This window comes from Chelonia mydas, chromosome 14 (assembly GCF_015237465.2).
Source record: "Chelonia mydas isolate rCheMyd1 chromosome 14, rCheMyd1.pri.v2, whole genome shotgun sequence".
Lineage (NCBI taxonomy): Eukaryota > Metazoa > Chordata > Testudines > Cheloniidae > Chelonia > Chelonia mydas.
This window is the reverse complement of record NC_051254.2, coordinates 25872340-25889792: the sequence shown is the minus strand read 5'-3', so window position 1 is coordinate 25889792 and position 17453 is coordinate 25872340. Positions and strand designations below refer to the sequence as shown.

Sequence of the window (17453 nt, the reverse complement as noted above, 5' to 3'; positions counted from 1 at the left end):
GTCTGACAAAGCTTGTACTGCAATTATATCCTACCACATATGTTCTCTGGAGAGAGGACCTTAGACTCCAAAGATATCAATCTCATTGTTAACCCACAGTAAATTACTTTAATTTGGTATTTACAACAGAGTAAAGAAAATATATGCTAAATACTTCAGTGAATATAGTATTTGAAATAATTAGGAAATACAAGCTACTCAGCATAAACATAATGGGGCAGTATAGTAGAGCTCTCTGACCTCTGTTTAAAGTCTGCGTAAATAATTCTGCTGGGGAATCCTTTCCTGCAAATTCTGATCCCTTCCAGCACGCCGTTACACCTTAGCTGGTGTAGTACGAGTTCATGCTCCATGTCACCTTAACAAATCACAGCATGAATTAGTACCTTATTGTGCAGCCCAGAGGGAATGGCTGCATCTCACTAAGATCTCTGTACACTGGCTCTTCTTACCGGGTGTCTTCGTTTCATTGGGAATGATGCACCGCACAAAGTGAGGATGAGTGCTTCTCAGATTGCTCATCAGCTTGTTTAAATTCTCCTGTGAGACCATAAACAAAGGTTTAGGTTAACCAATGTAACACTGCATATGCACTGATAGATGCAGTAAACTCATTATAATGGGATCATGCACATTTCTCCTGGGAAGAGATGTATTCTGTGCCAAAAAATTTAAAATTCTGCCAATTTTATCTGTCAAAATAATGCAATATAATCTTAGCAGTTGTAATTATTTTAGTAAGTTATTTAAACTACAATACAGAAAAAAGTCACAATGACTATTCAGCATTTCCTAAACACATGTAAGTTAAGTTACGAACACTTGGTAACTAATACCCTGCAGTCCAGTAATAATACTGAATTTTCATTTAAATTACATTACAGAACACCAAACTGCAAAAAAAAAAAAAAAAAAAAAGCAGAATGTCATTTTAAATTGCTCAGACTTTCACACATGAAAGTCATACAGTTTGTTAATCATTGTCCCAGACCTTTGGGAAGTGCTTGCTTCTAATTGTCCTGACATTTTATTGACTGCTTGGTAAATGTTTTATTTGCCCTCAAAGTCTGGGTAAGTAAAATAAATCCTGAGCTGTAATCTAACCCCATTGTGCCTCTTTGGCACAGGAAAAAAGTGAGAGAGCACATAGCTCTTCCTAGCAGATTCCCTTACTGTCATGCATGAGGCTTTACATCACTCTGGCAATGTAGGGGCCTTAAAACTTTTACAGGTTTTATGCTCCTGGGGGAATTGACTAAGAATGGGAACAGTTAACTAACAATAAAAAGAAAAGGAGTACTTGTGGCACCTTAGAGACTAACCAGTTTATTTGAGCATGATGAAACAAAACTTCCTCCCACCCCACTCTCCTGCTGGTAGTGGGGTGGGAGGAAGTTTTGTTTCATGGTCTCTGTGTGTATATAATGTCTTCTGCAGTTTCCACGATATGCTATGCATCCAATGAAGTGAGCTGTAGCTCACGAAAGCTCATGCTCAAATAAACTGGTTAGTCTCTAAGGTGCCACAAGTACTCCTTTTCTTTTTACGAATACAGACTAACACGGCTGTTACTCTGAAACTTAACTAACAATAGAAACATTAACAATGTTACTATGCAGGCAGGCTGGTACAGTTCTGTCTCAGGGAATGAGATCAATTAACCATCAACAGCAACATTAACAAAATGTGTTTTTATTTACGAAAGCAATTTTTTTAAATTTAAAAACAGTTTTCAGTAACATGACACTTTATATTTAATTGGATGTTTTTTCGATTCTCAAGAAGTCACAGACATGTTACTCGGCAGGCAGGTTGCTGCATTTCTGCCTCAGAGAATGAGATCAATTAACTAACAGGGAGGCTGCTACTTTTCTGCCTCAGGAACAGGGCTTTCCTCATGCATAATAAAAAGCCCTAACACCACCACCCCCCGCCCATGCCCAGTGAGCCATAGTAGCAAGCGAGAGGGACAGAGTCTCTCTTGCTTGTTGGCCAGCCCTGCCCCCTGACAGTGATCAATGTCTCCCCCAGAGGCATGCATGCCCAGGCCCCCTTCCCCCACAGAGATTTGCATCTCTGAAGCTGCTCCAGGCATGCTGGAACAGATGTGCTGCTGGGGAAGAGGCACATGTCCCCCGCAGAGTTCTTTTGCATTTTTCTGCACGGGGCGGGGGGGGGGGAGCACAGAAATATGCAGACCATATGAATTCTGCGCTCCCACAGCGGTGCAGAATTCTGTCAGGAGTAGCACATAACCATTGTAGGTAGACTAGCTTGCAAAACATCCCAGCTAGAATCATTCTAACCTAAGTTCTCGTCTTCCTTTGGATCCTGAGTGTGGTCCTTAAAGTGAGATATAAAACTGTAGAAATAGCGCTACCTAGAAGTGTGGAATGTAATGTTCCCATCTCACAGTTTTATCATGAGTCTCACTATATTTGGTGTTTTTCTTATGCCCCAGTTCCTGGAATCAATTGATTTGGAGGGAATGTCAGTTTTTAACTGAAAAATAAAAGTAAGTTTCTGAACCTCAGGGTTGAGGAGAAAAGCTGGAAAATGTGACAAGTGTGTACTAAAGGCTCAGAGAGCAGAGGACAAGGAAAAAAGCCAACACTGATTCTTTCTTGAAATCATATTTCACTCTCATGAGTTTTGGGCGCCCAACTCATGGCTTTTGAATGCCACAGGTTGGCAATACTGAAAATGTTCACCAAGACAGGACAGGAAACCAGTGTCAGAAAGGGCATCATATCCTGGGAGCCCTGGAGATCCTTTGTTTTTTATGGGACGTATGTGAAGGAAAACACAAAGAGTATAAGAATGGAAAGGGACAGAGCAGTGGGGGAAGTGAGACATTTCTAAGTTTTCAGGTTTAAATGTAAGCAGTCTGGACCTGTAACAATAGGATGCTCCTGGGGCACATGCATGTGTCCAAGTATCCTGGTTCAAGACTTTGGCCAGCAGATGAGCCAATGTCGTATGATGGTGGGTTGTGAGTGGTAATTAAGAGGGAGCGAGTTCGTAGAGAGGAGTGTGACCCAGAGCCAGGAGAAGGACCTGGCAGGAGATATCTTCAGGGAGAAGGAATAGAAGCCTTGGCTGGGAAAAGCTTTAGGAAAGGCCAGACAGCTGAGGCTGGCATTGGGAAGGAATTGTAAAGTCCGTGGGGAAGATTTGTCGTGAGTTGAGTTGAAATGATGTGTTATAAACCACACCTCAAGAAGGAGATGAATTTGAATCACATAAGTCTACATGTATTCTTCAGGGAGCAGAGTCAGGGAAACTAACCTACAAGATCTCTATCAAGCATTCTTAAAACTACAATACCCACCTGCTGAAATGAAAAAAACAGATTGACAGAGCCAGAAGAGTACCCAGAAGTCACCTGCTACAGGACAGGCCCAACAAAAAAAATAACAGAACGCCACTAGCCGTCACCTTCAGCCCCCAGCTAAAACCTCTCCAGGCATCATCAAAGATTTACAACCTATCCTGAAAAATGATCCCTCACTCTCACAGATCTTGGGAGACAGACCAGTCCTCACTTACAGACAGCCCCCCAACCTGAAGCAAATACTCTCCAGCAACCACACACCGCACACCGAAAACACTAACCCAGGAACCTATCCTTGCAACAAAGCCCGATGCCAACTCTGTCCACGTATTTATTCAAGTGACACCATCATAGGAACTAATCACATTAACCATGCCATCAGGGGCTTGTTCACCTGCACATCTACCTATGTGATATATGCCATCATGTGCCAGCAATGCCCCTCTGCCATGTACATTGGCCAAACTGGACAGTCTCTACGCAAAAGAATAAATGGACACAAATCTGACATCAGGAATCATAACATTCAAAAATCGGTAGGAGAACCCTTCAACCTCTCTGGCCACTCAGTAAAAGATTTAAGGGTGGCAATTTTGCAACAGAAAAGCTTCAAAAACAGACTCCAATGAGAAACTGCTGAGCTTGAATTAATATGCAAACTAGATACCATTAATTTGGCTTTGAATAGAGACTGGAAGTGGGTGGGTCATTACACATTGTATCTATTTCCCCATGTTAAGTATCCTCACACCTTCTTGTCAACTGTCTAAATGGGCCATCTTGATTATCACTACAAAAGTTTTTTTTCCTGCTGATAATAGCTCATCTTAATTAATTAGCCTCTTACAGTTTGTATGGCAACTTCCACCTTCTCTGTATGTATATATATATATATATCTTCTTACTATATGTTCCATTCTATGCATCCAGTGAAGCGGGCTGTAGCCCACGAAAGCTTACGCTCTAATAAATTTGTTAATCTCTAAGGTGCCACAAGTACTCCTGTTCTTTTTGCGGATACAGACTAACACAGCTGATACTCTTAAGCAGATGGGGGAAGTGAACCCCATTACAGGGCCATATACAGCCCTGAATCCAGAGCTGGTGCAAGGAGGGCCTGTAACAATCTCCTAGCAGCATGTCTTAGAAACTACTTTTGTTTAACATCATTGTTTTTTATATCATCCTGGGGGAGGGAGAAAAGGACAGACTCTGCACTCAATGAAATGGAGATACAGCAGGTTAACTTCCCATAAGAATCAAGGGGCTTTTACCACAACTGAGCCAGCTGGAAAATAACCTTTTCAGATTTAAAGTGAGATTTCTCATTGTCTTCACAGACAACATGATCATGAACACTGTACTGTACCCTGAAAAGAGCAGAAACGGTCTGAAAAGAAGAACCCTTCTTCTTGCCTCCCTTCTTGCCACCACCGACTTCTGCACAATGGAAGAGAAAGAAAACATGTTTTAGATTTTTTATGTTCCCATTTGTGATTCTAGAAGAAGTATTTCTGTCTATATTGGATATTGTGGATGAATACAAATACCTGCATCTCCACCATACGAGGCAAAGAGAAAAGCCAGTGTTTTCATTGACGATTTCTGGTACAGCCCAATGACAGTTTCATTCAGGGGATCTTTGTTCTTCTCGAGCCAGCCAGTGATGTTGTAGTCCACAGTGCCAGCATAGTGCACCAGGGAGAAGTGGGCCTCAGCCTTTCCTTTGACAGGCTTGGGCTTCTGGAAGTTGTTGGACTTGCCAAGATGCTGGTCATAGAGCTTATTCTTGAAAGACATATCAGTTGCCTTGGGGAACATGCACTCCTCTTCCAGGATGGAGAAAATACCCATTGGCTGAAAGAAACAGCAACAAATAAGTAGAAAGAGGGAAAGATTGATTACAAAGTGCCATCCTGGACAATGTGGCCATCTCTTGGTCAGAAGACTGACAATGTCCAGAGTTTGAGAAACAGGTGAGAAAAGGATGTACTCTAAGTACATCTCCTGACAAACTGGGAGATTAAACAAGCTGAATTTCATCTATTTCAGCTTTGAATGTAAAGTAATGGCTCATGGAAATTTTATTTTTTTGTACCAAACATTTTGACAGGTGCAACAGTATTGTCATGTTTACATAAAAGTCCTTAGCCAAATGAGCTCACAGAACATGGAGATATCTTGCTAAAAGAGCCTGTTGTTCTCCAGAACTGTAGACTTTCAGCAAATGTTCTGAATTCTATGTGCCCTACATTCAAAACCACCACCTCCCCATTGTTGCACTCAGAAGATGTATATATTAGAGAGAGAGAACATATTTGCCCAGAATTGTATTTTTCCATTTTCTATATTCACCATGCACAAAATTTCTTAGCTACAACTGTTGAAGATGATGTCAAAGTGATCAGAATATTATATTTCTGCCTTCCTCACCAATCTACCCAGGAAATGATTAACTGGATATGACTGAGGGCCTGTAGAGCACAAATGTAGAACATTCTTTTAATGAAGTTATCATACTGATATAATCTTCATGTTACTGAGGCAATAATATCAAGAAACCAAAATATACTTCTTTTTCAGATTTCTCCATGGTTTGCTTTGAAGAATGAATTCTTTCAGTACTAAAGAATACAGAAGCATGCTTTAAATTGGAAACTGTGTCCAGGTTTCTGAAAAGGGTCCTGTTATAAGGTAATTTAGGTCATCTTTCCATTCTGGAGAAGGATAAACATACAACCCATCTTAAAAAGGGGACCAAAGAGGACCTGGGGAATTGCTGAACTGTCAGCCTAACTTCAACACCTGGAAAGATACTAGAACAAATTATTAAACAATCAATTTGTAAGCACCTAGAAGATAGAAGGGTAATGAGAAATAGCCAATATGGATTTGTCAAAAACCATCATGCCAAACCAACCTCATTTCCCTCTTTGACAGGGTTACTGGCCTAGTGGATCGCAAGGAAACTATAGACAGGATATATCTTAATTTTAGTAAGGTTTTGACATTATCCCACCTGACATTCTCATAAACAAACTAGCGAAAAGTGGTCTAGATGAAATGACTATAAGATGGATGCAAAACTGGTTGAACAACCATTTTCAAAGAATAGTTATCAATTGTTCCTTGTCAAACTGGGAGTATGTATCTAGTGGGCTCCCATAGGTGTCAGTCCTGGGTCTGGTACTACTCAATATTTGCATTAATAACTTGGATAATGGCGTGTATAGTATGCTTATAAAATTAGTGGATGACACCAAGCTGGGAGGGGTTGCTAGCACTTTGGATGACAGGATTAGAACAAAAAATTACCTTGACAAATTGGAGACCTGGTCTGGAATCAACAAAATGAAATTCAATAAAGACAGGTGCAAAATACTCCAATTAGGAATTAAAAATCAAATGCACAATTAAAAAATGGGGAATAACTGGCTAGGCAGTAGTACTGCTGAAAAGAATCTGGAGGTTATAATGGAACACAAATTGAATGTAAGTCAACAACATAATGCAGTTGCAAAAAAGGCTAATATTCTGGGATGTCATATGTACGACACAGGAGTATCGTAAGTAAAATAGGAGTATCTTAAGTGGGAAGTAATTGTCTATTGTCTATGCCACTCTGTTCAGCATGGTGAGACTTTAGCTGGAGGCCCACTTCTGGGCACCACACTTTAAGAAACATATGGACAAATTGGAGAGAGTCCAGAGGAAAGCAACAATAATGATGAAAGGTTTGGAAAATCTCACATGTTTAGCCTTCAGAAAAGAAGATAAAGAGGAAAACTGAAACCAATCTTCAAATATGTTAAGGGCTGTTACAGAAAGGATGCTGATCAATACTTCTCCATGTACACTGAAGGTAGGACAAGAAGTAATGGGTTTAGTTTGCAACAAGGGAGATTTAGGTTAGATATTAGGGAAAACTTTTTAACTATAAAGGTAGTTAAACTCTGGAATAGGCTTCCAGGGGAGGCTATGTAATTCCCATCATTGGTCCTGCCTCAGTGCAGGGAGCTGTACTAGATGACATCTCGAGGTCCCTCTCAGCCCTAAAGTTCTACGATTCTATGACTAATGTTTTTACCCCAAAATATATTCAATTGTGGGCCAAGGTATTTTTAATAACTAAGGCCGAATGTATCGACCTGAGCAGGGAAGAGTCCCTCTAAAATTTAATACGACCCCCAGCAACTAAAGAATTCTCAAATGAATCAGGCACTTGAATTGACAAGATACCTTCTCAATGAGCTCAATGCAGGCAGCCAGGTCCATCCCAAAGTCAATGAATGTCCATTCAATCCCTTCCTTCTTGTACTCCTCCTGCTCCAGCACAAACATGTGGTGGTTGAAAAACTGTTGCAGTTTCTCATTGGTGAAGTTGATGCACAGCTGCTCCAGGCTGTTGTACTACACAAAGGGAAAGAGAAGCGCAGGTGTATTAAAGACGTTAAAGATGTAACAGCAACTGTCAAGCTGTGGTGGCACTTCTAATCCTAAAGTGGGCTTCCCAGTGTAAACGTAAATGACAGGGCGCCACCAGCTCAGGCCCTGTGTGCAATTCCCTCAGTGGGGTTTGTGCATGAATATGGGAGAGCAAAAAGACCTTGAATTCATTGTTCCCAGGAGAGCTCTTATTATCCTCTGAAGTCAATAGTAAGATAATTATTTACTATACTATCATATCTCCTGGGACATTTCAACATTTTCAGTGCCTGCCCACACCGGAATTTCTATGCTTTCAGATCAAGGCCATGCTTGTTTCTAGTCATATTTCTCTGAATTTTCACACCCCCTCAGTGTCCCTTCCAGGAACCTGCTGTCAAATCCCTGCTCCTTACATCAAAGATCTCAAAGCCAGCAATGTCCAGGACACCAATGAAGTACTGTCTGGGCTGCTTGGTATCCAGCTGCTGGTTGATACGAATGACCATCCAGAGAAACATCTTCTCATAGACCGCCTTTGCCAGAGCACCCACCGCATTGTGCACCTAAAACAGTGGGAGAAGGACTGGTGTTACCATATAAAGCAGAGAAAGAAACCTGGTGTGTTAATTCAAACCAGGAGTTCTAGATCACCAATTGTTACCTGCTGCACAGTTTGACCTTTGGTCACATATTCATTCCCAACCTTGACTCGGGGGCAACACAGAGCTTTGAGCAGGTCAGCTGAGTTCAGATTCATCAGGTAGGCTGCTTTGTCAGCCACTAAAAGGGCACAGTCAGAGGAATCAATTATTGGACAAATATAGAATGTGGTGTATGTGATATTCTCTCAAAAGCAAATGTAATGTTAAATGTTCTATTAATGCAATTCTATTAATGTAATCTTATCGTAGAGATTTTATAGGCATAAAAGACATGAAATTCAAAATTAGGCTTTTTTGAAAGTCAGTGAGAGTTAAGCATCCAGTGCCTTTGAAAATGTACCCCTAAGCACCTAAAAATAAAGGATAGTTTTAAAAGAGACTCCTCAACCAGAACTGAAAGCTAAAGCTTGATATTTTGACATAATTCACCTTCTATGGATTGATTTATTGCTTGCATTATTGAGAGTGTAATTGCTGCTAATACCTTCTGTGCCATCTGGCTCTGCCTGTTCCTCACGCTGCTTCTGCTTGAATTTCATGTTCCCATAGTGCAGTACTGCCCCTGTCAGCTTGTAAATGGCTGTTTTTTCCTCAGAACTGAAGCCCAAGATATCAATGGCGCTCTGTCAACAGAATAGTAAAGTAAAGATCTTATCTAGTAAAGTTAATACTTCACATAATAATTATCATGTGTGACTCACATCTGTGGCCATGAGTTCTTCCTGGTCATCGATGCTGGCTACAGTGATCTCACCTTGACTCACAAAGGGGAAGTCATATGGGTTGGTGGAAATCAGAAGCATCTCTGAAAATAAGAATAGATCTCAATTTTTACCTGCTGCAGTTTGGTCTTTGGTCACATATTTATTCCAAACCTTGCCTCAGGGTAACACAGGGCTTTAAGGGTATGTCTACACACCATTGTAAACCCTGGTCTGTGGGCCCCATGCCTACAGACTTAGTGTTTCTAAGCTTACGCATATGTATCATGCTGCATTGTAAACCCAGATTTACAATTGATGGACCCAGTTCTCAGAACCATGCTGATGCGTCCATACTGCTCGCAGACCCGAGTCTGACCTTCTGCTTCTGGGGACCCAGGCTTGTGCAGGGTCCACACTGCGAAATGACGGAGCTTGGTTCCCAATCACAATAGGATTTAGGGTTGGACCTACCACCCCATGTGGGTCCTAGGACCCTGGCCCTGAGCACTTACTGACCCGAGTCAGATAGATTTGAGCGTGAACTGTAGAGGAGGGGTTGGGCTCAAATCTGAGTCTGAGCCTGGGTTTACAATGCAGTGTAGACATGCCCATAATCGCCCATGTAACAAAGCTCATCAGTTGGTGTTACTCAGTGACCAGTTCCACCAAAAGAGTTAAAATGTTTCTTACCAATTAGTTCTGGCTTCTTGTTGGACATGATCTGATAAAATATGTGGTAGCTTCTTTCCGCCTTGAGCTGGAAAGTGACTCTAGATTTCTCCAGCAGATCTGGCAAGGCAGGTAAAGTACAATTAGCCACAAGAAAACACAATGAGAAAGAAAGAGAGACAGAGAATTGTGACCCTTAAAGGGTGGTCCCTTACATGTTTCAATGTCAGCAGAAGCCAGTTTCCCTGTGGTACCAAAGTGGATTCTGATGAATTTACCCTTTAAAGGAAAAAAAAGTTATTTCGTTTAAACCCTCAGAGACAGACTAGGGATGAAATCCTGGCCCCACTGAAACAATGGGAGTTTTGCCTTTTACTTCAGAGGGGCCAAGGCTTAATAGGTAGTGAGATTTTTAGCCTATGTCACTGCTAAATATTTAGGTAAAGACCTATGCTAAATTATTAACATCCATAGTTATCAATATAGCCAAAATTGTACAGTTCATATAAGTTGCATGCAGGGGAGGAAGGAAGGCCTGAATGCACAAAAGTACCCAGGCACCTAAGTCCCTTTTTTAGGCACTTAAGTCCTTGTTTCATCAGCACTGTGACACACAAAACTCCTGCTGAACCCTGTCGGTGCCTAAACTCCCTTGACACCTTTGGTTTTTTCAGTAAAAGTTCCCTACATCTATGTTCTTGCCTCTGGGTGTGCACAGTTCTGCCTCCCTCTAGCCATAGGTGTCAATCTCCTGCCTAAGCCCCAGAACAATTGATGTACCTGGGAAGACAAGCATTCAGCCGCCTAAATCGCATGGGGCCTGATCCTGCAGGCATGCTCAGAGGACTCCTCCTGGATCAGGCCCCTCAGCTGAGTTAACACAGAACAGCCAGGGATGAAGGACTTCCCTCATAATATTTAGCCCAGTGGTTAGGGTGCTCACCTGGGATGTAGGAGACCCCCCTCTTCCTGAGGGAAGAAGGGTTTTGAACAAGTACCTCCGTTCAGGTGAGTATGTTAACCACTGGGCTGTGGCCTTTTCTGATATGGAGCTTCGTCAGTCTCTCCTGTTGTCACTGTTGCACTCTGGATAAAATTAAAGAGTCACTAGAACAAGGGGACTGGATCCTGGGTCTCCCACCTCCCGGGTGAGTGCACGAACCACCAGGTTATAGAGTCATTCTCTCGCTTCCTCCTGCCACAGAGAGCAGAAGCATGAGAATGACTCAATAGCTGGGTGATTACTGCACTCACATGAAAGGAGGGGAGACCCAGGGTCCCACTCCAATGACTCTTTAGTTATTGATCCAGAATGAGACAGCTTCAACAGGAGAGACTGAAGGAGCCCCACATCAGAATAGCCCCAAGCTAAATGGTTAGGGCTCTCCCCTGAGAGGTGGTAGGTCCTGTTCAGTTCCCTTCTCCTCATCCAACAGTGGTGGGACTTGAACTGGGGGTTGTAATAGGAAAAGAGCATGAGACATAAGCCCTTATATCATAGGCCTGGTATGTGACCTGAGGCCTGGGCTAAAGTAGTGGTCAAAGCTTTGGGGATATCAAGCAAAGTCAGGCTGTGAGCTAGAGGCAGGCCGTGCTTACAGAATCTGGCAAGAACAGGGCTCACATTGCAGAAACACACATTCCTAAGAAGTGCTACGCACAGGCTATGCACACAAACACATTCCAGAAGGTGGTACCAGAACACTTAGATACCAAACACATTCACCAAGATAACAGGAACATGCTGACCCATCCTAAGGTTAACATCAGGATGTCAGCATGATGGACAGAGATGTTTTGATTGAACCAACAGGTACAAGGTGGTGGGTAGCTATGTCAGAGGGCAGTATCTAACCACGTCAGAGGGGCAATACGTAACTTGTATGTATTGGTGTATAAAATGGAGTCTCAGAGGGAGTGTCTTTGGCCAGTCTAGGGGGGAATGGAAAGTCCTGCCATTAACTGAGCTGCGTCCATTGCCACAGGCATATATGCACTGAGTGTACTTGTAGCAAGTATAGGGCACCAATACCGTGCTTTGTCGACAATAAACCTGGCTGGGTGCCTTCAGACCTTAACAGATCTTGTGGTCATTGGGCTGTTTGCTCGAGGTCTGCTGCCCCAGCTCTGTGCATTAACTGCCCCAATAACAACTATGTGGGTGAAACCAGACAATCACTACCTGTCAAATGAACACTCACAGGAAAATGATAAAAGACAAAAACACTCTATCACCTGTGAGTGAACAATTTTCACAGGGTGATCACTCTATATCTGACCTCTCAGTGCTCATCCTCAAAGGAAACCTGCACAACACTTTCAAATGATGAGCCTGGGAGCTTAAATTCATCACTCCGCTAGACACTAAAAACCATGGACTGAACTATGGATTTATGGCTTATTACAACAATCTGTAACCCACTAACCCCCAACTTTTTCCTATGACTGCAGAGGTATTAATGGGCTACTCTACCTTGAATGGGTCCTTACAATATGTGTTAACTACTTATACTAAACAATCTGTTCCACCTTGCATTTAGCTGTGATACTCAAAGTACCTTTCCGAGACCTGAAGAAGAGCTCTGTGTGACTGGAAAGCTTCTCTCTCTAATCAACAGAAGTTGGTCCAATAAAAGATATTACCTCATACACCTTGTCTCTCTACTATAATTTCTGTTATTTATATGTATGTTTAATCTGTCATTGTTTGAAAACCAGTAAAGACATGATAAAAAAATTCTAATTATATGAACATAAATTGTCCCATCACTGCATTTGAGTGCGTGGCAGACACCGTACCCTCATGTTTGCCTAGAACTAAGAGCATTTCTGACAAAAAGACTTACAAAACGAGAGGAGTTATCATTCCTCACAGTCTTGGCATTACCAAAGGCCTCCAGCAGGGGGTTGGCGCTGATGATTTGATCTTCAAGGGTCCCCTACAAAGTAACAATTATTGCCAAATTAAGGTTGTTTTAAACATTATATACGTGGCAGTTTCAGAAAAGAGCATTTAATCCCATCTTTAGTGACCAACTCACATGCATTTTGCCTGGCTCTTCCTTCTTCTTCTCCCCACTAGCTGCAATTGTTGCAAAGTACTGGATGACACGCTTTGTGTTCACAGTCTTTCCAGCACCAGACTCTCCACTGTAAAATCAAACAGAGAAGCAGAGAACACATAACCAAAGAGTTTCTTCCTGCAGTGCACAGCAAAGCCAGCAAAAACCAGGGCAAGGAAATATACATACGTGATGAGGATCGACTGATTCTCCCGATCTGTGAAAGAGACAGAACCAAAAAGACTTTTAAAAGAGTTACTGAGTAATATTGAACTAACTGAAATGTGTTTGAAGTAAATATGAGACTGTCAAAATTTTTATCTGAAATTTTTCAGCAAAAACTAGTCTTTTTTCAAAACTAGAAACTATCTTTAGTAGCTTCCGATTTCTTGAGATTTTTTTTTAATCAGAATTGGGACTTTTTGGGTTTTTAGGAGACCTTTTTTTTTTCCCTTTTGTTTTCTTATTTGTCACTGAATGCCAACAGAATGAATTATGTCCAGAATGGGTTCGGGGGGTTTCTGGTCACTTTTTTCTGTTTTCTTTTTCTCTTTTGTTCATTTTAGTACTAGTCTTACCCTTCCCTTCATTTTACCTATTCTGTAAGTTTCCAGAGTTGAGGAAGTTTCTAAAAGTTACAAAGTGGGAAAAGGAAAAAACAAAATGAAAATGTGAACATAAAATAAAGCTATGGGCATCATCCATTCTACTGCATTCAGTGGTAAAAGGAAAAAAAGTGAAAAGAAGAAAACAAAACAAATATTTTAAAAATCATTTCATTTTGTAATGAAATTACTTCAAAATTTTGATTTTTTTTATGAACTGTTCTCTCTCTCTCTCTCTCTCTCTCTCTCTCTGTCTCTCAAAATCAATGTATCCGTTCCATGATATTTAGGTTTTGAGTTAAATTCACATGGATTGAAAGAACCACAGGACACATGGACTTGAGACCAACTTATACACATTTTCCTTTCATCAAATTTTATTATTCAGAAATCTGAAGAAGTGACTTAAACGGGCAAACGATTATAGAAACAATACTCTTAACTAAAAGATAACTAAAAGTTCGCAAGTTCATCCAAACCTCTTGGAGCTGAAATTTCATGAGATCATAGTAGTTTCTGAATCCAGCTATGCTGGAAATACCATGAGATCAACATTTTATCAAAGCATTTTGCACTTTTGTTCTAGGCCTGATTGAAACCTGGGAACAAAGAACAGTTATTTTTTTAGAAAAATTAACCAAACTTTCCAGAATATCAAAAAGGATTTGTGTGAAATTTTGGGTCAGGTTTAGATTCAAGTGCTGGACAAAGTTTTGGTCAGTTTCAATGTAGGTTTCGATTAATTCTTGTTTCATCTGAACCATTTTATCTAGCACTATTCTTAGCACTTTCAATGTCTTTGGCTATATGTTATGGGTTTGATTTTTAGAAAAACTAAGTGCAAAAATATGTGTCATTTGCACCGGTACTGATGATGTCTGTGAAGGAAATAAGGTTCACAGATATTTGCTCACCAGTGCATGCCCCTGATACTGCTAAAATTCAGCCACTGTGATTCCTCATATGAAATTTTCACTCTATAATCACTTTTCAGGAGTTGAGCCACTCACCAGTTAACATGAACTGATAGGCGCCATCAGAGATGGAGAAGATGTGGGGAGGGGCCTCTTGACGCTTTTTGCCCCTGTAGGCAGTCACAACTTCTGGGTTGTACACCGGCAGCCACTTGTAGGGGTTGACAGTGACACAGAAGAGACCCGAGTAGGTCTGAAAGAAAGGGAGATAACGTTATGGGGTTCCACATGATTTAGTGTAGCTGTTAGTTTGGAAGTCCAGGAAAGGCTTCAGCCTGTACTTACATAGATCATCCAGGCTGCGTAACGCTCTTTGAGGTTATACAGGACGCCAGGTTCATGGAGATGGGTCATCATTGCCATGTCCTCGATTTTATCATATTTGGGAGGGTTCATGGAGAAGACTTGATCTTCCTTAACAGTCAAAGTCTGGAAGGAAAGAAGAGACCCATTTCTATCAGCTAAGAACAGAGGAGGAACAAAATGCTGTTCCTTACTCCTTGTTTTCACTCACTTCTCCTTTTTCAGTCTTGACTGTGACCTTCCCTCCTTCCCGGCTCTGGATTGAGCTTTTCACAAAGGATTCCTTAGGATGCACCACAAAGACCGAATTCTTAGCATCGAAAGGCTTGTTCTGGGCCTCAATTCTCTCCTTCTCCGACTTTCGTAGGAAAGGAGCTGCCACCCCAAAGACGGCCATCTCAGCATCCGACGACATGGCTGCGGTTTATCTAGGGCACCTCAGCAGTGAGCTCTGTTGGGGAGAAAATGTTAGACTGATGAATCAATAATATTCTGCATCAGTTGGGACACCTCTGACATTTTCTACCCTTGGGATGGTTTAGTGGGGGTAAATTGTAAGGCATCTGTTGAAAATCAGTGGGAGTACGGCTCCTCATGGGTGTGAGGAATGAGTAAGGTTCTGAACTACAGTCCTGAAGATTTAAATCTTGCCTGCTTCACAGTAAAAGACCACCTTGAGTTCACTTAGCTGCAGACTGTTCCCCGTTCCATTGGGTTGGTGTACCTCAAGGTAATCAGACATGATGCTGCTGCATTGCTCCCTTGTGTACTGTTAGCTATGAAACTAACATGCCTTAACTACATCAGCCTGATGAGCCATTGGCTTGCTGGAGTTTGGCTCCTAATTCGGTTAGGCATTTCAGAGCAGAACAATAGTTTAACAATCTGGGCCTAAATCTATGGAGGAGACGCTTGCTATTTTGCACTCAGTAATTCAAACGATAAAAAAAAGTGAACAAACAATAAAAACCATGGATAACACAACTTTTTAATGAATTGCAACTGTGCAATTTTAATTATTTATTATAACACTTAGTACAATTGTAAATGTGCTGAAATATAATTTATAAAAATAACTAAGGCCAAGATTTTCAAAAATAGGAGTTGGAATTCTAAACCCGTTATTAGGCTCTTAAATAAACTATGGATTTATAACAACAGGGAACTGCTGAGTTCTCCGCAGTATTGAAAATGAGGTCTTTGTACTACATGTTACAAAATGACTTGTATGTTCACATGACAAACTTCTTCAATAAAATTTGGTTCAGCAAATTCCTGACAAAATGATCGTTACAATAATACATATATCTGAGGAAAAAGAATAAGATTTTGCAATATTCTCTCAGCTGGTGGGCTCTAGTCACCTTGGATACAATCATATCAAAGACCTAAAGTCTAGAACTGATCAAACTGATTGGTTAGAAGTGAGGATCCAGGACAGGGCACTGGCCAGCCCAGCATCAGCAGTCACTGGCTTCAAGTTCAGTCACCGTGGAGAACCTGACCGCCATAGGCAGCACAGCCCAAGCACAATATGTAATGCATTGGGCATAAATACTGGGGGATACAGCAACTGTCCATTCAGCTATACAGAAACCCCATCCTAGATAGTCTCTTACTATCCCCTTGGAATTAGTAAATCAGGATCTTACCTCTTGTGATGCCAGGTGGATAGTATGCAGTCTGGAAGCTGATCAGTACTGTAAAATAGAAATAGAAATTCCCTTCTTATTGCTGCATGAAACTCCAGTGACAAATGATCGATTGAAAATATATAGGCACTTTGAAAAGCAGATTTAAAATCACTGCTAACAGATCCAATCCCTCATGGAAATTAGTGTTAGCGGCTTCAGGAATGTAGCTGGATGCGTGAAATGCAGGGGAAATTTCCCCTCTCCACAAACCCAGGTCCCTCCGTACGCTTACCTTGAAGCTTTCTGTGCAAGGACAAGGCAAATTTTTCCCCAGGGGTGCTTTTATAGGGTCTGATCTTCATCTGCAACAGATCTTCAGTCAAAGCATTTTTGGCTAACCTTTCTCTGGCAAAGTATTGTGTGGCATACTTAACTAAAGGCATAATTGTCATTTGACATGACTAGATATAATTAGAAATTTTTGATGTCTTACCGGCTATATGAATTAATCTCCTATAAATAATTTGACAAGGGAATCTGGCCTAATGGTCAGCTAGAGAACTGGATCCAAGGCTCCAAAATTCTATTGCTGGCTTTCCACTGACTCTTGGAATGTCCTAGGGGAGATTATTTAGTATTGCTTTGCCTCAATTCCTCTAGCTATAAAAGTGCCATAATAATATTTATCCACATCAAAGGCGGCTGTGAAGTTTATGAAGAAATGCTTTAAGACCCTTCTGGCCTTAACCTTGAAACTCTCATAATCTAGGTGTTCCTGCCCCTGACATTGTGCTGGGACCTCCTTTCTTTCCCTTGTTCTTTCCCCCCAGACATTCCTGGTGATCTCTAAAGTAAATAGAGCAAATACTTGAGTTACAGAGCTCAGCCCATAGAAATGTATCACATCCTAAAAGCTCATGTTACTTACTAATGGAGATGTTACACAGGGACCATATCATTCAAAATTCTTTCTGCTGCCTCTCCTCCTATCCTTGTATTGTCTTTCCAGAGGAAAATCGATTCAAGCATAAAGATGACTCATGCAGTGGTACAGACAGTCCTCAAACACATGCTTAAT

General features: G+C 41.3%; 1 protein-coding gene across 1 annotated transcript in view; it reads right to left on the bottom strand.

Moving 5' to 3' along the window:
- LOC102948091 (myosin heavy chain, skeletal muscle, adult-like) overlaps positions 1 to 15156 on the bottom strand; it is a 33487-nt gene extending 18331 nt beyond the window's left edge. Inside the window, exons 1-17 of the mRNA XM_037913483.1 lie at positions 14953 to 15156; positions 14724 to 14867; positions 14475 to 14631; positions 13049 to 13076; positions 12839 to 12947; positions 12644 to 12736; positions 10013 to 10076; positions 9819 to 9917; positions 9126 to 9229; positions 8909 to 9047; positions 8424 to 8542; positions 8176 to 8325; positions 7574 to 7744; positions 4879 to 5191; positions 4704 to 4771; positions 453 to 540; positions 241 to 358 (exon numbers count right to left, since the gene is read on the bottom strand). Coding sequence (XP_037769411.1) covers positions 241 to 358; positions 453 to 540; positions 4704 to 4771; positions 4879 to 5191; positions 7574 to 7744; positions 8176 to 8325; positions 8424 to 8542; positions 8909 to 9047; positions 9126 to 9229; positions 9819 to 9917; positions 10013 to 10076; positions 12644 to 12736; positions 12839 to 12947; positions 13049 to 13076; positions 14475 to 14631; positions 14724 to 14867; positions 14953 to 15156 — 2168 coding nt within the window. The remainder of the gene's footprint in view (positions 1 to 240; positions 359 to 452; positions 541 to 4703; positions 4772 to 4878; positions 5192 to 7573; positions 7745 to 8175; positions 8326 to 8423; positions 8543 to 8908; positions 9048 to 9125; positions 9230 to 9818; positions 9918 to 10012; positions 10077 to 12643; positions 12737 to 12838; positions 12948 to 13048; positions 13077 to 14474; positions 14632 to 14723; positions 14868 to 14952) is intronic.
- Between the last annotated feature and the right edge of the window lie 2297 nt (positions 15157 to 17453).